The 22,736-nt window shown below is 35.8% G+C and overlaps 1 protein-coding gene across 6 annotated transcripts in view; it reads left to right on the top strand.

Annotated features, from left to right (window-relative positions):
* KAT6A (lysine acetyltransferase 6A) overlaps nucleotides 1-22,736 on the top strand; it is a 153,170-nt gene that overhangs the window by 65,335 nt on the left and 65,099 nt on the right. For all 6 annotated transcript variants that reach the window (XM_056813593.1, XM_056813590.1, XM_056813595.1 and 3 more), the window contains one exon: nucleotides 10,856-10,964. In XM_056813593.1, the coding sequence (XP_056669571.1) occupies nucleotides 10,856-10,964 (109 nt within the window). The remainder of the gene's footprint in view (nucleotides 1-10,855; nucleotides 10,965-22,736) is intronic.

The following is a 22,736-nucleotide window of genomic DNA, read 5'->3' as shown; positions in this document are numbered from 1 at the left end:
AAGCAGCTAATCTGTCTACTTTGCAGACTACCACCGGGAGCTGTCTTCTTTCCCCTGTCCACTGAACACCAACCTATTCTCCCTCTAATTTTGCAGCTGCCCTCAGCTCTAACAATCTCTAGCCAGCTTCATCATGTACTTTGAACCCCAAGATGGTGGATCAAATTACTTTCTAGCTATTTGGAGACAAGGTTCCATAGAACAGCAATATTTTATTTTCTGAGTATTCGAGAGAAGGAATTTATTTACAATTGGATCTTGCTTTCACAGACTCATTCCTGGGTTCATGTGCCAGGGTGGTGATTTCACATACTATAATGGCATTGGTGGCAAGTCCATATATGGACAAAAATTTACTAAAGTGAATCCTTCCAAAGCACATTGGCATCTTGTTTGGCAAATGAATGTTTACATGTTTCAGGGTGGGGAGAAAGACTTGCCAATGAGATGTGAAGCATTATAGATGTGAAGAACAACATGAGCAGAAACTGTGAGGCAGGTGAACACAAAGTCTCCTTAGAGGATGTTGAGTAGGCTGAAGGATCATAGAAAGAGCTTTAATGGAAAAGTAGGTTGAGGTTAGATTGTAAAGTGATTTATCATGGTACAGTGGAGAGAACCTTCCTGTGACTTTAGACAAGTCATTTATTTTCACTGTACTTCAGTTTTCTTATTTGTAAAATGAGGGAGTTGAGCTACATAGCCTACCAGCTCTAATTCTCTGATCCTAAAAGCCATAGGAGAGAGTATATTATAGTAGGATACCAAATTTGGAATTGGAAGACTTGGGTTCAGGAGTCAGCTTGAACTTGATACTTATTATCTGTGTCTTAAATTTTCCTCAGATATAAGAGGATTGAATTGACCAGTTAAGGAGTAATAATAGCATAGTGGGAGTAGTGTATGCTTATAAGGTGCCAAGGGCCAAATCTATAGGGTGGGGGGTAGTGATAAAAAAAAAGAAAAGAGATAGATGTGAGCAACATTGTGGAAAATAAGATTTTATAATATTTGATGACTCAGTGTAGAAGTAATGATGACTCAGGATTCCAGCTTCGATGACTAGCAGAGGTAGTGGGTCTACTTAACAGACAAGGAGAGAGTGGGTACAGGTGAAAGAGATGTTCCAGGGAATTTTAGGGACAGAAATGAGGATTTAAAAGATTGCCTTTAAAAGCAACATACATAGTGATTACAAAGATGTAAATGAACAGAAATAAAACAAAACTCTAAACCTGAATTCTTTGTAATTATAATTGCAATTATAATTACCAAATTTGATTCTAAGGAAGAGATGAGAAAAATGCACCTCCCTTCTTTATTGTAGAAGTGAGAGAGATTATGGGTCTGGATGTTATATGTTCTATGTTGGTTAGTTTTGCTGAACTGCTTCTTTGAGTGGATAAGGCATACATTCTGAAATAAAAATGATAGAAAAACAAAAGAAAAAACTGAAAAAAAGTTGCTTTAAAAATATAATCAGATCCTCCCTCCCTCCCATTCTTCCTTCCTCTCTCCCTTCCTTTCCCTTTCTCCCTTCCTTCCCTCCCTCCCTCCCTCTCTCTCTCCCTTCCTTCCTTCCTTCTTTCCTTTCTCCCTTCCTCCCTTCTTTTCTTTCCTTCTTTCCTTCTTCCTTCCTCCTTCCCTCCCTCCCTCCCTCCCTCCCTCCCTCCCTCCCTCCCTCCCTCCCTTTCTCATCTTCTGTCTTAGTATCAATTCTAAGACAGGAATGTTGCAAGAGCTTGGCAATCAGTCAAGTGACTTGCCCAGGGTCACACAGCTAGGAGGTGTCTGAGGGTCACATTGGAACCCAGGTCTATCAGACTCCAAGCCTGTGCTTGGATAAATCCATTGTGCTACCACTTTATAAACTATGAATATCTTTAGCATGATTCTGAAATCTATCCTGAAAAATATAAATTCATACAATATACTAGTCATTAATTTCTCAACCATTAAAAGCTTGTAGTAATCTGAAGGACATAAAAAAGACAATCATTTATAATTGATTATTACTACTCTAATCAAATATTAGGTTTGTTTTTATACTAATATTTACATTATTGTGTCTTAATTGTAGAAAATAAATGTTCTGAGCACAGTATAAGTGAATTTAATTTAGCACCTTCATTAAAGCTTATAATGACTAATAGGTAATATTGATTATAATTTGATAGGTATATCTTATATAATCTCAGCATATATTATGCACACAAAATAGAATTAAGATCTATTTTCCAGGCCATTAAAAATTATATATTCCTGAAATAGCCTTTTTTTGAGGAAAAAATTGTCATTAGTAAGTTTGGTTGGGCATTCCCTGAATGTGCTGTGTACTGCAATATATCAGTTTTATAACATTTATAACATTTACATTAGACATTTAGTGTTTCTTTTAAGAGAAAGATAGTCTCAAGGCAAGATACACAGAATAAAGAACTGATTAATTCAATAAGGCTACCTAGAAGATATGGCAAAAAAAAATGAATCTTATAAGAGATCAAAAAGGACACAGAGGAATATGCTTTAATCGGGAATAGTGTAGAGTATTTCTTGTTTGGGAGGTTCATTTCAGTTAAAGATTTAGAAGAGAGAGTCAGAGAGTGAATCAGAATTTGCCTGTTGGACGAAAATGTATAGTATATATATGCACATATATATATATATATATTTTTTTTTTAAATAAAACCCTTACCTTCCTCAATACTGGGTATTGAGTGTATGGGGTCCTCAGGGAGGAGTAATATCTTTGGTATAGAGGGCTTGTCGTGCCCTCCTAGGGCAGCTCTCCAGCCTCTGACCCTCACCTGACACTCAGCTCTCACTTGTGGCTCCCAGTAGCTGTGGCCACACCCCAGACAACGGCTTCGACAGGCCGGCTAAACCTTGTGAGGGTAGCCATCGGGTCGTTGACCCCTGGTGAACTAAGGCTTTGCTCAACCAGCATGAGAAGACTGCTTCGGCGGAACAGGCGGAAGAAACCAACAAGAAGAAACCAACAAGAAGGTTCAACGGCTGAGATGGCAATGCAGCAAGGCACTGTGGAAGTGCTCAGGGCGTGTTGGAGCACAAAAGACAACATGGCCATCCAATGCAGCTGAGGAAGTCTCCAGGTGTAACGACTTTTTGTGCCACTGGACCCAGGCTTCCAACGCCGAGAGAGTGGGACTGTCTCTGTGCATCGACTTTTCCACTTAAATTTTCATGCACAAGTGTCTTCGTGCACAAAAACGCACAAAAATAATTGTCATCCTCGGTTACCAAGAGACTACTATACTATACTATACTATACTATACTATACTATACTATACTATACTATACTATACTATACTATACTATACTATATATTTAAATAAAACCCTTACCTTCCTCAGTACTGGGTATTTGGTTCCAAAGCAGAACAGTAAGGGCTAGGCAATGAGGGTTAAGTGACTTGTCCAGGGTCACACAGCTAGGAAGTGTCAGGCTAGATTTGAACCTAGGACCTCCCATCTCTATGCCTGGCCCTCAGTTCATTGAACCACCTAGTTGCCTTCTAGTATATAGTTTTTGTACAAAGCCTGGACGTTCTGGGGGCATTGTTAATTATTTTCCAGAAAACTCAAAAATTAGGAGAAATTACATGATGAGGGCAACCAGTTCCACAGAAACAATGGTATAGATATCAAAAATGAGTTATTGGAATGACATCTTCAGCAAAGGTTTTGAGAGTGATGGTGGGGTTTGTTTTTAGTTTAATAGTGTTGTTGGGAAATAGTATTGACCAGAATGATCTTATATATACCGTGGTATATCCCAGTTAAGTTTTATAAATAGTTAGCTCAATTTCCTTTTTGATTTGCATTTTTCTGAGGGAGAAAAAAGCCTTCTAATGCAGATGTAGTTCATCTAAAGTCCTTAATTAGTTCCAGAAAAAAATGTAGTGTTAAGGTGTGTAACAGTATTACATAGGAGCAAAATTATAAATGGGCAGTGGATACCCTGAATGACATTACAGTTGGAGTTTATAACTTTATACGATTTAGTTATGGATGCCTATGCAGAGTTTGTTCATGATTTGGAAGTTTTATGTGAGAAAGAAGTTATGATTATTCAAAATCATTATTCTTTTGTTATTTCATATGCATTTTATACTTAGGGTCATGAGAACATAATAAGGAAGGGATCTTAGAAATAAAAGTCAAGTGGGCATTTATTAAGTGCTCATTATATGCCAGGCACCATGCTAGGTACAGAGAATACAGAGACAAAAAAATAAGCAGTTCCTGCCATTTAGGAGCTTAGATAGCATTGGGGAAAGCAATGCATATCCATATAAGGAGATAAAAATTAAATATGAAGTAATAGAAGGTTGCCCCAAAGCACTAAGGCTTTTGCGACAACCTGTATAAGCTAATTGCAGAAGTGATGGGGAAGGCACTAGCAGATAGGAACAATAATGTATGTAGGAGGTAACACTTGATCTGGGCATTTATGGAACCTAAGAGTTTGAAGAGGCAAAGGTGAGGGGCAACTTGGAGTTAGCCAAGCCTGGATTCAGAAGGACCTGGTCTCAAATCTGGCCTGAGACACTTTCTATCTGTGTGACCCTGGGCAAGTCATTTAACCAATTTGCCTAGCCCTTACTACTTTTCTGCCTTAGAATGGTTAATATCCATTCTAAGACAGAAAGTACAGATTAAAAAAAAAAAGGTGGAAGTGAGGAAGGAATGCTTTCTAGGAATGGGATGGTATGTACAAAGGGCAAGGGCAAATAAGTGAATAATGGGATTTATTATTAATAATTAGTATCATTATTGTTACTCAATAAAAGGACAGCATAAGTAACAATGTATAGACATTGTAAAGATGGAAATTTAAGAAATAATTTATTAATAATTTGAGTCACCCAAAAGTGAAGTGAGTTATGCTGGAAAATTGGGGATTTTAGTATACTGGAGGACTTCAGATGAGACAATGGTCTTCATGACCACTTGTTTAATATCTTATAGGAAGTGATTATTTTTAGGGGTAGTTTGGAATATATGACTTCTCAGAGTCTTTCCCACTCTGCTTCTGTAATAATATGACATAATCATAGTAGTAACAGTTGACATTTATACAAAGCTTGGAAATTTGCAGAATATTTTACGTATATAATCTTATTTCTGTCCTCAGAACAATCCTGTGAAATGAGTATTAGAGGATATGAGTCATCTTTATTTTATAGATCATAGGGTCATGAATTTAGTGCTAGATTTAATCTAGTACCTTTATTTTACTGAAGAGAATTAAATCCCTGGGATGTTATGACTTTTCTAAGGGCAGGTTGCTGGTAAATGTCAGAACTGAGGTTCAAACTGGGGCCTCTCTTGACTTCTGCTGTCTCCCTTTCTTAAAGAAGTTCTAGATTCTATTCTGATGTTTGACCTAATTTTTTTTGAAACAATAACTGAGGCATACCACAGGTTAGTTAGTCTTGATGGGAATTAGAGGATATTCATTTTAATGTGCGTATTATGCAAGTCAGTTGTTAAAATTAAGTTGTTTTAGGTGGTTTTTATAATGTTCATACTATTTGGAATCACAACTATATTTATAAATCTAGTTACTTTATGGCAGATTAGTTCATCTAAGAAGTCCCACTGTAAATCTTTAGGTTGTAGAAGATGGAAGAGTTTTATCCTGGCTATTAGTTTACCTTTCTGATTTGTAAACATATTTTAGAAATAGTCTGATAAGAATTGATCAAGAGAAAAGTATTTTAGTTGAACAAGATATTTTAAATGTATTTTTAAAAATTAATTTTGTAATATGTAATATGTAATAATTTTGTATAATGTGAGCTTTTTGAGGACAGGGATAGTTTTATTTTATCTTTGTATTCCTAGAGCCCAGCACATATATTCCAGAGCCTGGAATATAATAGATGTTTAATAAATTCTTCATTAATTTATTAGTTTTGTGTACTTAAGTCTAAAAGAAAAAATTGTTGAAATGTAATTTAATTTCTTGATGGATCTGTTGTTTAAGTTATGTGCACCATCAGAGCAGATGATAACTCATCTATGGTACATGATTTTTGTCTATATTTCCCTATAATTTTTCCATAGAGGGTCTGCTCTATAAATTGAAGTTCTTTCTTTAGATCTTTTATAACATTTCAGGGTTGTCAGTTAAATGCTTTGTCTTATATTTAAAAAAAAATAATTAATCATTTGTCCTTATATCACATCCTTTCACACCCCCCCCCCCATCCATTGTGACCAAAAAGAAAAAAAAGGTAGTTGAAAACATCCAATCTAGTTGTTACTGCAGCAGACATTATATTTGTATTTCTTTGCCATGTGGGAAGGAGGTAGATTTCTTTGGTTCTCTGGTACCTTTTCTTGTTTTTTCCAGTACTTGTTTAACTTTTCAGGCTTATTTTTGTTTTGTCATTGACCCACTTCCTTTTCTTAATATTTTCTGTGTAATTTGGGATACAGTCCCTCCCCTCAAGGAGATTAAATTCTATTGGGAAAGATAACATACAAAAAAGCAAGCTGAAAGTGGGAGAGAGGGAGAAAGGTACCTGGTGCTGAGGCACAAAAGTTATCTGGGGGTGTATAGTAGTCTAAACAGAAATGAAGAGCTGGTTGGCCTGAATTTCTTGCTTTAAATGAAAGTTATTGGAGGAACCATCCAATTAGAGGGAAAGGTCCCCAGGAACAAATTCCAGAATTTTAGTTTGTGAGTTCTAGGGCAGAAGGGATTTTCTAGGGTGTAGTGTTTGCTGTCTGCATGAAGGAGAAGACTAATAAGTTACAAACTGATTGATCTGCATGGGTAGAGACAGTTTCTTTGCTAGGCTTGCCCCTATATCAGTGAAATTATAGATCTGTTTAAAACAAAGCAGCGATATGACTAATTTCATTTTGTGTTTGGTGATTTTTAGTGCTTTACCATGTCAGCTTTTGAGCCTGTTTTCGAAGAAAATATTTATGACGTTGATTTGAAACTTTTAATTATTCTCAGACTGGTTACTTTCACTTCTTTGCCATTCATTCAGCAAAACTTTCTTAATCTCAAACTTTTATCTCACTATTCTGTTCTCACTTTAGAATTAAAGTTAACAAATATAGTGTAGATTTTAACTTTGGAGAATCTCATTGATTTTTTTCATAGAATTTTCTCCACTTCATCATCTGAATGCAGCAATCTTTGTGGTGATCTTTTTGCCAATTCTTAGTATGATCACTGCAAGGTCTCATGACCAAGAATTTCATTATTTTTTTATTTTTATTTTTTGCTTTGAATACATAAAACCAATGCTATCAGTTTCTTTATTTGCTTCTTCCTAAACCTTTTAGCTGAAAACTTACGTCTTGGTTTTCTTTACGCTGAGAAAGCCAGTGTTGATTGTTACCTTCAGTAGTATAATTTTTTGGTCATTGGGCAGACCTCACTTTTAATAAACCATAAAAAAATAATAATAAACCATCTATAAACATTTATAGATGGTTGAAATATTATACGATTCTTAACACCTTAGGACTTCTCTTCTCCCTTTTGCACACTCTATCACTGAAGAAGAATGGGGTTACATAGGACCAAGGATCACTTTATATTTTCTATTTTTTTTTCCAGATTGTCATAGACCAGAACATTGTGTCACTTAATTATCAATTTGCTGATAATGAGCTCTCCATGGTCCTTGGAGAGAATCAGTCTTTGGCTTTATTAGGAGCCTTTCTAGTTTGGAAAAACTTGCCAAAACTTTTGTGCTTTGCAGGTGTTGCATTTGTTTCCTCAGTGCCAAGATGGAATTGGAAGGGAATGCAAAAAGGGATATTTAGTCTGCATGTAAGAAAAAGCTTCTGTTAATTAGAATTTTCTCAAAGTGGAATGTCCTGGAAGGTAGTAGGTCCACCCTCCCTGAGAGTCTTCATTCAAAGACTAAGTCACTACTTGTTAAATACTTGGTAGAAGGGGCATCTGTTCAGGGACAGGCTGACCTCTCAGTTCCCCTTAAACTCTGAGATTTTATTAAACTAATGTCATTATTAGTATTGTAAAAATTAAAGATTAGAACTCTTTGGAGAGAAAGATCTTACCTTCTCCCTTACCAAACCAGTCCAAAAAGTAGTTCATCTAAAAATATCTATGCCAATCTCAAAAAATAATAGTTTAAGGGAATAAACATTCTTGCCAACTTCTATTTCTTTTAAAATCATCTTGAATCAAGTAAAACTGAAACTATTAGTATTGAGTTTGTGTTAATAGGTGTTTCCTTAATGCTGCCATCTGGTGGGTATTTAGGAAAGAACTATTTGGTATTTGAGGGCAACAGATGAAACAATTTAGAATTTTAGTGTCATTTTCTGGTGTTTTATATGCACTTTGCAACCCGATGCCACAAAATGACTAGCAGAGAGAGAGAGAGAGAGAGAGAGAGAGAGAGAGAGAGAGAGAGAGAGAGAGAGAGAGAGAGAGAGTGTGTGTGTGTGTATAACTCAGTCTCTGCAGTTGAGTAAGGAATCTCAGCATGTAAAATACATACATGCCCACGTATATAAAAATAGCTAAATCTCTTATGTACTTTCATTATATGCCTATTTATTTGCCACAAAGTTGCCTCAAAATCTAGGTTTAACAATATATTTAGTTAGCAGTTATGGAGACAAGCAGATATTTAGGACTAAATTTATAAAAAAAAAAATCAGGAGGCTGACAAAGGAGAATGAGTTTTCTTCTTTGCAATTTCACTAAAATTTAGAAAGTGAGATTGTAGCTTTGTGTCTCAAAGTAGTGTAATTGAACATATTCAAGAGCTAAGCTAGGTTATATAAATAAAGTGATAATAGAAGATTTACCTCAACCTAGTAATGCTGTAACATCAGCAAATGGGATGGGAGCTCAATGATTTTTCATTGCTACCAACATGATTTATTGAAATTGTCTTAATTTGCAGTTCAAAAGCCAAATGAGTAGTTTCAGATGGCCAATATTTTTACCAAGATGAGGAGGTGGGCTGGTGAGGAAACACAATTACAAACTATTAAAAGTTTCATTTTCATTGTATGCCATTAAAGTTGCTTTTGTATAACCATTTAGGTACATTCTTGTTTGGGTACCTATAACATGCATCATACTAATTTGTGCAATTCTTGTGATATGATTTTAGAAATAAACAGGGAGTGATATGAATATTTAGAAAATTAAAAATTTAATCTTACATATTTAAAAAATATGGAATTATTTTACTCCTCCCAGTTTATTGAGGATATTCCCCATGGCCTATGTGATTTTTAATTTGGACCTTCATTTTACATCTTACTTTGAGGTTGTACGGTCATTATTTTTATGATAAATATGATAACATGATGGTAATGGATAGAGGTACTAGCTTTGGAGTTAGGACCCACCTGAATTAAAGTCTGAAGTCTTGACATACTGGCTGTGTGATGTTGGGCAATTCTTTTAACCTCTCTCAATGTCACAGCCAGCTTTTTAAGACTAGTTGCCTAGTCATTGATCTGCAATGGTGAAGGTAATTTTCTTACCCTGAGTTACCTATAGTAATGAAATAACAGGTCCAACCCTCCACCACCGCCCCTTTCCCCCCACAAAAACACCTAAAAATAGTGCTTAGGATTCATATTATTTCAGGCTTGTTTATACTTAATTCTTGTAGAAACTCTTGAGCTGGTTTATGTTACTAAGAAACATGATGTCTAGTAGTGAGTAATATAATGCTACATTTTAACTTCTAGGATTTCAGAATTGTAGATTTAGAACTAAGAGGGACCTTACAAATCAACTAGTCTAGCCCCTTATTTTATATGTGAGGAGATTAAATCCCAGAGAGATAAAATGTTTTTCCCGGGATTACACAGGAAGTAAGTGACATGGTATAATTCAAATCTAGTTCTTCTAGGTTCTAGTTTAGTGCTCTTCACCTGCACTGGGAGGTTTCCCCATTTAATTGGAAGTATATTTTTCTCCCATTTTCTCTTTTGTTTCTTTTAAGCATCTCCTTTGCTAGTAAAAGCATGGAGATTTAGTCTGTTTTAGAGACAGATTCAGTTGGTATATTGCTAGGCTTAATAAATGCTAGTTAACTGTGGTTAGTTTACATCATTTTCTATCTTTTTCTACAATGCTCCTTATCTTGGTTTCTTCCAACTTTGTGATGCCTGATGTGGTATGCAGTTGGATCTTTAATTTTCTCTTTGATTCCAGCTTCCTTTTGTCAGCTAGAATGTTGATGTCACAATGTACCAGCCATCATAGGTCATATAGTCAAAAACTTACAGGATCATATATTTAGAGCTGGAAAGGACCTCAGATTCCATTTCTTACAGATGAGGAAATTCAGGCTCAGAGAGATTGTAACTTGACCATAGTCACACAGGTAGTAAGTATCAGAGATGGGATTATTACCCTCTAACCAACTGCAGGTCTAGTATTTTACCCACTGTGCCATGTTGCTTCTCAATTAACTGCAAGTCCAGTATTTTACCCACTATGTCATGTTGCTTCTCAACTAACTGCAAGTCCAGTATTTTCCCCACTGTGCCATGTTGCTTTTCTTTTGATTTGAGTCATTTTCCCAGTGGTGGGTGATGGATTCAGAGTAATGCATCCACATTTTTTCTTCAAGTCTTTTTATGTTCAACATGTTGCATCTTCAAACTTATGAGTTCAACCCATATGGAGTGAAGTCATTCTAGTGTCAGGCAGATATAAATACACTCAGACATATGTTACCTATGTACAGTACACCTCTATCTCCAAGGAAATATTTAAACTGTAGTTTGGTGTATCTATACATTTATGATTTTACTAGCAAAATGTAATTTATATGAATGAATTATGTTTGTTTCTTTACAGCCAGTTGCTGAACCAATTCCAATCTGTAGTTTCTGTCTTGGTACAAAAGAACAAAACCGAGAGAAGAAACCAGAGGAGCTCATTTCTTGTGCTGACTGTGGCAACAGTGGTATGTGATCCTTTATACTCTTTATAAAACTTGTTACAAGAGATATAGTAAAATATGGTTGAGAGTTCATATGCTTTTTTTCTGAATGAACTAAGTTATAATTTGTGATTTTACTTTTAGGGTTCTGGGAAGAGAGTCTAGCCAAGCAGCCTTTTGCCTGACCTAGACTGGGAGATCTGGGTGTGTGACCCAAATTTTGTTTAGCTTGATGAATACATTGTTAGTTTTACTCAATCCTTAGTGATTAAAAAAAAAAAACCCACAACTTTCTGTAGACTTAATTTTCCTTCTGTTTATCCTCATACTTGCTTCATGAAACATCTGCTAGGAGGAACTGCAAATCATTTTGGAGCTATTGCTGGTTTCTTTAATAATCACTATTTGTTTTGCTCAGTTTTGCCAGGATGAATGAGACTGGGATGATTCCAAATTTGTTTTCCCTAATGTGAACCTGAATTTATCACATTGAAAATAGATGCCTGACACAGCAGTTTAATGAGCAGTGGTGTCAATTTAAATTCTGTGTCTCCAAGCAAGATTTTGCAAAAGGGCTTCCCACCAACCTGCCACCCCCAGAAACATCATCACTTTGCATTCTAAGAACTCTTCTTTACATTGCAGGAATGTCTATATAAGTAAATTAACCCCATCCTGAGGTTTGTTTTCATTGATAGCTTTAATGTATATTAAATTATAAAAAAATTCCATTCGCCCTTTAGTGCCAAACTTCTTAAGAGTTTACATTCACTTCCACTGCTTCTCCAACTACCTATTCATGCATTAATTTCTTGTAACCTAGCTTTCATTTCTACCATTATTGAAACTGCTCTATCCAAGAACACTTATGACTTCCACTGACCTGATTGAAATCTATTTCATTCATTTGTTATATTCTCCTTGATCTTTTCTGCAGGATTTGATATAGTTTACCATACTTTTCCTTATTCCCATGACTTCTCTGTTTTCAAGTCCTGACAATTCTTGCCTGAACATTATCCCTCATGTGTTTTTCCCTTTCCACTCTAATTCAGGTCTATATTGTTTCTTGCCTTATCTATTATAACCATCTCCTAAATGGCTTCCCAGTTTCAAATTTTATTTCTCTCATCTTTAATAATATTGCTAATCTTTCTAATATAATATTGATTGTTGTTCAATTGCTAAAAAAAAAAAAAACTTTTAGTGACTTTCTGTTGCCTCTCAAAGTCTAAACAATTGTATTCAAGTCCTTCAGCAATCTGACTTCTGCCATTGACTTTCTAGTGTTTTATTACTTTTTCCAAATACGTTGCATGTTCTGGTCATACTAGACTAGGGCTGTTTTCTTTTGTCACTCTATCCACTTTTGTCTTTCTGACTTTTTTCATACCAATCTCCCAACTGTATTGTTTCTAGAATTTTGTTGAAACATCTTTCTTCTTTCAAGATTTAAGTAACCTTCCAACTAATTCCTTCATGAATCTTTCCCTATCTTGATCTTTTCTGAAAAATGTTATGTTCATGTATCTTGCAAGACTTTAAGACCTATATATAGAATTATGCATAGATTTTCAGAGACTTACTGAATGTCATAGGTCATCTAATCTAACCCTTATTTCAGTTAGGGCCTTTTCTATAACATCATAATAATAATTCATTTATATATTGCTTTAACGTTTTTGAGGCAGTGGATAGATTAGTACTGGTGTCAGAAGAACCTGGGTTCATATCCTTACATCTCATACTGGCTGTGTGACCCTGAATTAATCATTTAACCTGCCAAGGCTTTAGACAACTCCCTAAGACTAATTGAAGCACAGGTATTGATCTCTATTGAAAGAGTTTCCTGTTCATAGTTAAAGTAAGCCAGTTGAATTATTGATGCAGTTCTTCTCTCCTCCCTAATTTTTAAAATACTTTCTTCACAATAGCCCTTTGAGGTAGGTACTATAAGAATCATTATTCCTATTTTACATATGAGGAAATTGAAATTCTAGAGTCTTTAATTCATCCATGGATTTGAACCCAGGCCCCTTGATTTCATATCCAGCATCCTATCCATTACATCATATTGTCTCTAATCTTCATCATGTTGTCATTTACCTCTCCCTGATAACTACTAGAGATAGTAAATTCACCTTCCAGGGCTAGCCAATTTAATTTTTACTAGGCTACAGTTGTTAGAAAGTTGTTCTTTTTATTAACTGGAGTAGGCTTCAGCAATTTTGAGACATTAGTCCTAATTTTTCCCTTTGGGATTCAGCCAAAAAAAAAAAGTTTGACCTTGTTTTTATATATGACAGGCCATAAGAACTTGAAGATAGCTATCATATATGCCCTCTTTCTTATACTAGTCCCACTCTGCCCACCTCCCTCAGTTTTCCATCTTCAGGCTAAATATCCGTAGTCCCTTCAATTGATTGCTTTGTGGTATTGAGTTCCATCACCATTTACTCATTCAATCATTCATTCATTTATTCAATAAGCATTTTATTACTTTGCACTAGGCACTAGGGAATACAAAGATAAAAATTGAATAATCCATGTCCCCCCAAGGAGTTTGTATTCTATTGGAGAGAAACAACACAAACAAATAAATATAGAGCAATTGCAAAATAATTTCCAGGGCATGAGATAAGATAGAAAGGGGATACTGTATGTGTAACTGGGAGAATCAGGATAGGCTTTGCATAGGAAGTGGTGTTTGAGCTGAGTTTTGAATAAAGCTCAGAATTCGAAGAGCTGGAGGTAATAGAGGAATGTTTTCCAGGAATGGGTGCTAGCCTTTGCAAAGATAGAGATAGAAGATAGAATATAAGTAGATTAGATTTGAGATTATGTGAAGGAGAGTAATATGTAACAAATTTGGAAAAATAGGTTGGAGAAATATTGTGAAAGACTTTAAAAGTCAAACAGGGGAATTTGGGTTTTATTCTAGAGGTATTTGTGAACTCCACTGAAGCTTCTTGAATATAGAAGTGACATGGTCAGAACTTTACTTTAGAAATATCAATTTGGCAGCTGTGTGTGGGAAGGATTGTAGAGGGGAGAGCCTGGGTGCAAGAGAACAATTAGGAGGCTATTTCAGTAATCCAGCTGAGTGTGATGAAGGCCTGATTTAGGAAGGTAATGGTCTTGTGAGTGGAGAAAAGATTTGAGAGATGTTGTTGAAATAGAACTGATATGACTTAGTAACTGATTAAATATGGGGATTGAGCAAGAGGGGAGGAATTAGAGATGATTATTAGTCTTGCTCTTTTACATGGAAGAAAAAAATTATGGGTGAGGGCATAGTAATGGGATAAAGTGTTTTTTAAAAAATCATAGACATTCTACAGGACAGTCTTTTTTTCTATCAGAAATGAAGTTTTAGAAGTCAGTGATCATTATGTTATAGAATTTGTTATATTTTAATTTTTCTCCTTGTGCCACCACTAGAGAATTTCTTTTACTTTTTGAAAACAACTGTGTGTTTTTCTAATTGTCCAATAAGATACTACCAATTCTGGTTCTTGATCATGCCATGGGGATGGCCCTGACTCTGCACATTTGCCCACAGTAGTTCCAAATAAAAGGATTATGGTTCCAGCTTACTTTTTTCCTCTTCTCTGGGGTAGTGGCTCTCCTTGAGCAGCTTCTTCCCTTGGCATAGTTGCTGTCCTTTCCAGACAGAGCCTATTGGAGGTGGGGGGGGGGCATCCAAGAGTGAATCTGAAAGCACTAGTTGTTCTTGCTTTGTTTCCTTCCTTTGAAATCTGGGGCTTCCTCTTGTCTTGTGGCTCATGAGGAATCTATCCATGAATGTATTTTCTCTTCCCTTAATTAAATGTGCAGCTCAGAACACCCAACACAGGTGGCACTGGCAAAATTGAAATTGCTTTTGTAAAACCTCAGTGAATCAAATCTATTACTTTTCTACATTTTGTCCCCTCCCCATTTCCAAGCTTATGTCTAGCATTCAAGAAAGCAAATTGGCACAAAATTTTAATACATTGTGATACAGATATCATGACACACTTAAAGTATTTATCTAAATACTACTGTTAGAAGTGGCAGTGACATTTGCAACTCTTGATGGGGAAGGGGACACAGCAGCAAGCTGGCTGATTTGTTTTCTGACCAGTTCTCCATTAGGAAGCTGATAAAACAAGTTAGGAGGGTAGATAATAGGAGATCTTAGGAAAACTTGGCGTGTGGGAGAGAGTCTCTAAGAAAGTCTCATCAGTATCCCTATTCTTCCATCTCTAATGATCAGTGGTTGACTTGTAATTCTTTGTCTTCTTGGCTCTTAATGGCTTTTTTCCCTCTCATTTCTGAGTAGCAATATGTGATGATGCTCATTTAACCCATTGCAAAATTCACCATGTAGGTTTCCGATAATTTGCCATTTTTCACTATTTGATAATATTGAAGTTTCTTGTATTCCTAGTATTTGACTTACTTGACTTAGTTTCTGTCCCTCTTATCCACAAGCTCCTTTTTCAAGTTTAGAATCTTCTCTCTTTGGGTTTACATTTAGGTAAAACTTGAAATCCTCTTGGAGTTTAGAAAATGCCAGATAAGGGGCAATGTATCATTAGTCTGCCCTGTCCCAAAATCCTTTGGCAGAGCTCCAAAAGGTAGATTACATTTCTTCACAGGGACAGAACATTTTGTAATGTTTGTAAATTTGAAAAATCAGTTGTGTTAGGCTCAACACCTGTCAATACATAGCTTAAACACTCAAATATCAGCACTTTGAAAAAGTGTGATTATCATTTGTCTCTGGTAATCATCTTGGGGTTCTATTTACAGCAAATATACCTTAATAGTAACAGCAGTAGACAACAGAGTACAAAATATTGCTTGAGAGGATACATTAGTAACTGCATTTTTTTTTCCTTTTTTTAAACCCTTACCTTCTGTTTTAGAATCAATACAAGGCAGAAGAGCAGTAAGGGCTAGGCAGTGGGGGTTAAGCGACTTGCCTAGGGTCACACAGCTGGGAAGTGTCTTAGGCTGGATTTGAACCTAGCACCTCCTGTCTCTAGCTTGGCTCTCAATACACTGAGCCATCTAGCTGCCCCTAGTAACTATATTTCAAAATTGTATTCCTGACATATTCTATACATTTCATAGAAGTATATCTATACATACTTAAAGAATAAGTATATCAATACATACTTATAGAATAAGCAAAGAAGTATAATCAACCAGCAAATGTTTATTAAGCATAGCAAAACAATATGAACTAGCAATATGTTATCAGTGGACCTATAAAGTAATGCTATGATTAAATATGAGTATATTTATAAGTAAGCAGCAATTCAATGAATAATACAATTATGGGATATGTATAACATTGATCAAATAAACATAAACAAGAGTAGATAGTTGTTTACATTTGCTTCATTGAGCAAGGATAGTCACCCTTGGAAGTCTGAAGAGACTGAGGTTTGGTCAGAAATGTAGGAATAACATAGAGCAGATCAGTGTCATGAAAACCCAGGAAAACAGAGATCTCAAGGTGGGGATAAACATCATTGCCAAATATTAAAGAGATCTAAAAGGATGAAGAAAGACTATTGAATTTTTGCACTTTGGATATTGTTGGTGACCTTAAGAGTTTCCTTTGGTTGGTAATGATGAAAACTAGATTATAAATGATTGAGAAGATGGAAATAAGGAGTGCAGTAATTAGATGACCAAAGAAAGATAAGTAAAAAGATTGGCAGATAGCAGAGAGGACCAAGTTGAAATTAGACATATATATTTTTGAAATAACACAGTTGTGTGACTTAAATGACACTCAGTAGTTCTTCAGCAAGAATGGAGAAGGCAATAATACTGGGTTGGAGTTAGGAAAGATAATAAGCTGAAGTGATAGGACAATAGTATAAAGGAATCCATTGTAGTTTTAGTATAGTTGAACTACTTAACTGAAGGGTAAGAATTTTGAAAAAAGGAGAAATGAGGCACAAACAGGAATGATATCTAAAAGCAGGGAAGGGTAGAGTCATTAGAGGTTACATCATTAGAGGTGAAGCCAGAGAATAGATTTAGGAGAGGAGAGACTTAGGGATTGCTAAAAGGACACATATTTGAAGACATCTCTCTTGACATCTCAGGCCTTTTGTTAAATGTCTTCGCTTAGTTCCCTGTGCTGATTCACTCCTTCCTTTATTTAAGAATTCACAAATGTGTTGTCATACCTCTGTCAATTAGAATGATAGAATTGACCTCTTTGTAGAGTGGTGACTGACTAGAGAAGTATAGAATGAGGCATATGTTTTCTGATTTGGCTAACAGGTGAATATCTATTTTGCTTAACTATTCTTACATTTATTCTCCACTTGGCTGTACTACTTGTGACTGGCCTCCATAATGTCCCATTTTCATCAAAGAAATTCATCATACTGGAACAAATCTCATCTAGACCCTTATATCCTTAACCCCCTTTTGTTTGGCAGACAAAGTAAAACACTTCTTTAAGTTTCCATTTCAAGGGGCTTCCAATCTAGCAACTCTTCTTTTTTTACTGTAGCCATATGAAGCTAGCCTGTTTCAGCTTACTTTTTTGTGTTATCTTTCCTCTTTAAATTATAGACCTCTTTAGGGCAGGAATTACCCTTTTTTAAATTTGTATTCCCAGAATTTTAACACTGTGCTTGGCTCTTAGTAGGTATTTGCTGTTGTTCTTTTAGTTGTGAGTGCCTCTTTGTGACCTCATTTGGGGTTTTCTTGGCAAAGATACTGCCATTTCTTTCTCCAGATTATTTTACAGATAGATGATGAACTGAGGCACCCAAGCTTACGTAACTTGTCCAGGGACACATTAGCTGGTAAGTATCTGAGGCTCAGATCTGAACTCAGAAAGATGAGTTTTCCTGCTTCCAGGCTGGTGCTCTGTCCAGTTTGCCACCTACCTGACTCCTAATCTCTTTCTAATCTTTCTGTTTATCTCTAATCTTGCATCTCCAACTGCCTTTCAGAGATCTGTAACTGTATGTCTAGTAGACATCTTGAACTCATGATATCCAAAATAGAACTCCTTTTTCACCCTGAGCCCTTCCTTCCAACCTTTCCCTTCTCTATTACTGTGGAGGGTCAATTCCATCCTCCCAGGTCTTGAGGTACCCAACCTAGAAATATTCCTGGATGATTTACTTATCTCTAACACATCCTCTTCCCCTGCCCTTCACCCCCTTATCCAATATGTTGCCAAGACCTGTTGATTTCACTTTTGCAGTAGCTGTTGAATATGTTCCTTTCTCTCTTGATATTGTTACAATGCTAGTGCAGACCCTCTTCACCTCAGGACTAGATTACTGCAGTATCCTGCTGATGGGCCTGTCTGTCTCAAGTCTCTTTCCACTTCAGCCCATCATTCAGCTATTAAAGTGATTTTCCAAAAATACAAGTCTGATCATGTCAAGTTCTCTACCCTTCCAATTAATTCCACTGGCTTATTTCCTCCAGGATTAAAATACAAAATGCTTTGTTTGTCATTCAAAACCCTTCATAACCTAGCTCCTTCCTACCTTTCCAGTTTTCTTACACTTTCCCTGATAGGTATTCTTCAGTCTAGTGACCTTGACCTCCTAGCTGTTTCACCAGTAAGACTCTGTCTCTTGACATTTCCCCTAGCTGTACCATAGACCCATGATGGTAAACCTATGGTATGTATGCCAGAAAGGGCATGCAGAGACTTTTCTGTGGGAACATGTCTGTTGCCTACCAGAGTTTGTTACTAGAAAGGGAGAGGGACTCAGGTGGACCAGTTCCCTTTCCCCTCTCCACAGTGCCTGATGGCATTTTTTCTGCCCTGCAGGCCAACACTTCCTTTCCTGTCTGGGCTAAGCTGGGTGTGTCACAGATGGCAGAACTGGAGAGGAGGGGAGTGTTCAGGCCATTCCCCTCCCTAACCCTAAATTCATTTTTAACCCTAACCCTAAATTCATTTCTAACTCTAACTCTCTTTGTTTCTAACCCTAATCCTGAGGACATTTTTTCCATTTCACCCATCCCTCTTCCCATCAGCCCAGTGGGAGTATTTTCTCCCTCCCTTGTCTGGGATGGGAGGGGGGGGGCAGCATATGGCAGCAGCATGACACTAAGTCTTGGAGATGGGACATGGCATGGTCTAGGGTGGTGGGGCATGGCACCCAGTGTCTAAAAGGTTCACTATCACTGCCTTAGGCCCAAAAAAGCTTTCCCTCCTCTGCTCTGACTTTTGACTTCTTGGCTTCCTTTAAATCCCTGCTAAAACCTTCTACTGGAAGACTTCCCTGATCCTTTTTCATTCCAAGGATTTTCTTTCCTCTGTTTCCTCTGATACTAGTTTCCATTTTCCTATAGCTTGCTTTGTATGTATTTGTTTGAATGTTGTCTCCTCCATTATATTGTAAATTCCTTCAGGGCAAGGTCTACTTTTTATCTCTTCTATCCCCAATGCTTAACACAGTGCTTGGCACATAGTAGACATTAATAGATGTTTATTGAATCTCAGTTGTTTTAACTTGCATTTCTCTTATTAGTCATGTGGGACCTTTTTTTAAAAATTCCCTTTTAATATACTTTGTCCATATATCTATTTGGACATTCTTTTTTCTTATATATTTGTATCAGTTTCTTACATATCTTAGATAGGGCATCTCCCCGTTAACTTTTAATTTTAACTTTAACTGCTTTTTGACTTTGTGCAAAAAGTTTTCAAATTTATATAATATATCTTCTCTGATCCTCTCTACCCATTATTTGGTCAGAATCTCTCCTTATCCATAATTTGAAAAGGTAATATCTTTCTTAATTTCTTTAATTTGTTTTATGATGTGACCTTTTATATCCAGCTCAAGATTTCTTTACTTGGAGTCAGTAAACTTGTTTTATAAAGTATTTCAATAACTGTCTTTAAGCATAATTGGGCTTTCTGGGAAATCCTATATATTTATACATTTAAAAATAGTATTCTAAAAAAGGGTGGTGGTGGGCTATGGGCTGGACTACCAAAATGGGTCTGTGACATAAAAAAAAATGAAGCCCCGATTTTATCCATGCATTCATTTAGAATTTACTGTGTGGTATATAATATAAAATGATGGTCTCAACTGAATTCTTGTCAGACTATTTTTCAGTTTTCCTAGCAGTTTAAAAAAACTCAAATATTGAGCCTCCTTAGTTGGTGTCCTTGAATTTGTTGAACATTATTCTACTATGTTCATTTTTTTCTGGGAACTTCTGTACCTAATACCTAATACCTAATACCTAAATAATGGGTCAACTCTTCTATTTTTTTAACCAGCAGTAATTACTTTTGAAGATGATGATTGCTTTATGGTGTAGTTTGAGATCTAGTACTATTATTTCCTCATTTTTTCCCCTTCATTATTTCCTTTGAGATTCATGATCCCCCACCCCAGGAATTCTTAACTTGGGATCCATAAACTTTTTAAAAAAATATTTTGAAAAGTAGATTGCACTATAATTGGTTCCCTTTGTAATTTTATAAATTTTATTTTGTGAATTCAAGAACATTCTTAAAAGGAGTCCACAGGCCTTGCTAGACTTTCAAAAGGGTCTCAGGACACAAAAAAGTTAGGTTGTTTTCTATATGAGTTTTGTTTTATTGGCATCTTATGACAACTTTTATTTTCTATAATATCTAATTATTTTTATGTCTTTATTTCTTTAGAGTCTGTGCTGAAGTAGTTCTTGTATCTATCTTAGTAAGTGGAGTCTCAGCTATTTTCTACATCCTGTAGACGTTTTTTGAAAGATTTCTTTTTTATCTCTTTTTGTTGAATTTTGTTGGTAATCACAAGATGTTTCAGCACTCTTTCACAAGGAGTCCACAAGGAGAGGATAGTAATATTAAAGTGTTTCAGAGAATTATGATGATTGAGAAGACAGTAGATTTGGTGGTTTTGTACTTATTCTGTGATCCAGTGATATTTAGCCTCCTTGGTGTCCTTGTCTTACTTAGATACTATATCTTCTAGCACTGGGCATTTTCACTTGTCCCCCATTCCTGAAATGTTCTCTCTCCTTATCTCCACCTTCTGGTTTCTCTGACTTCCTTCAAATCTCAGCTAAAATTCCATCTCTATAAGAGGTCTTTCCCCTGAATATTCCCCTTAATGCTAGTGTTTACCTCTAAGATCATTTCCAGTTTATCCTTTATATGTCTTGTTTGTACATAGCATGTTGTCTCTTTAGTAAATGATTAAACCTTGAGCTCCTTTGAAAACAGGAGCTATCGTTTCATTATATTCCCAGCCATTTAGTACCCAGCTTATAGCAATGCTTAATAAAGTCTTGTTGACTGGTTTTGGAGAGAGCAGTTTCAGTTCAGTGAAGAGATAGGAAGCTAGATTACAGTAAGTTTAGGAATGAGACAAGAGGAAAGGAATTGGATGTGCTGAGTTTGTAATGCTTTTTCAACAAGTTTGGCTGAAAGTAGAAGAGAACTATAGATTCATATTCAGTGAAAGGGTAAATGTTTATTTTAAGGATAGGGGAAACCTGGGCATGTAGTAGCAAAGAAGCTATTAGATAAGAAGAGATTATCAAACATTCCTTGTTCTGTACTTCAAAATAAGGAATATCATTCTTGGAAAACAGAAGCAAAGTAAGAGAGTGATTAGTTCTTTTTGTTAGTTTAACCAGTCTAATCTAGGCAATGGTCCCATCTATTCTTTGATTGTCCTCTTGTCCATACACTAACTAAAGCCTTCATTTTCTTGTCCTTATAACTCATTAAAAAAAAAAAACAAACTCAACTCATTCTGGGTGTTAAAGCTGAAGACACTCTTAACAGGATTGGATTATGCCATTTTTTTTTTGCCATTCATTCTAGATTACTTGCATTTGTTTCTATATCCTGTACATGATTATTATAAATAATTTGTCTGTGAATTCCCCATACAGCTCTTTTAGATCCTTCTGCTTTTTAAATTAGAATTATTTGATTTTTTTTTCAGAGTTTTGTACTTGAGACCATCCATCCCATTCTCTCATGAGCAGTCTTTCTAGGATCTTGGGCTTTTGTATTTCTCACATTCTGTCTCATTTCTATACACATCTCACCTCTCCCACCCCATTTAATAGTATATAGTTTTTGTACATTTCTCATGCTCCTTGATTATGCACTCACCAGGTGAAAGGAACTGTGCCATTTTTGTTTCCATGGTGCTGAACAGTTGGCATTGTACATAGTAGGCACTTAATAAATATTTAAATTGAGAATTACCTTTTATAACTATTACTAGAGGAAAAAATTTTAACTAAACAATTGATAGAGGTGATCATAAAAGATAAAAATAGATAATTTCAACCACGTAAAAGGCTTTTTCCTTAATAAAAATCAATACAGCTAGGATATTGAAGGGGAAAAAAATCTTTGTATCTGATCTTTTAGAAATCTGATTTGCAAGATATATAGGTGATTGGTAAAAATAAATAATAAGACCAAGAGATGTTCTCCAATGAATTAATAGTCAAAAGTTATGTCAGTTTCAATAGAATTGAAAAATAACCACAATTTAAAAGATTGTTTTAAATCATCATTAAAGGGAGCAGTTGGGGAGCTCAGTGGATTGAGAGTCAGGCCTAGAGATATGAAGTCCTGGTCTCATACTTCCTAGCTGTGTGACCCTGGGCAAATCACTTGACCCCCATTGCCTAGCCCTTACCACTCTAATGCCTTCAAGGGGAAAGGTAAGGGGTTTAAAAAAAATGATCATAAAAAATGTAAGTTAAAAAAACACAACATGATTCTTTAGAAAAAACATTGAATTCAGAATTATTAGATTGTAA

This window comes from Monodelphis domestica, chromosome 1 (assembly GCF_027887165.1).
Source record: "Monodelphis domestica isolate mMonDom1 chromosome 1, mMonDom1.pri, whole genome shotgun sequence".
NCBI lineage: Eukaryota > Metazoa > Chordata > Mammalia > Didelphimorphia > Didelphidae > Monodelphis > Monodelphis domestica.
The sequence above is the reverse complement of the archived record's forward strand: the minus strand, read 5'-3'. Positions and strand labels throughout refer to the sequence as shown.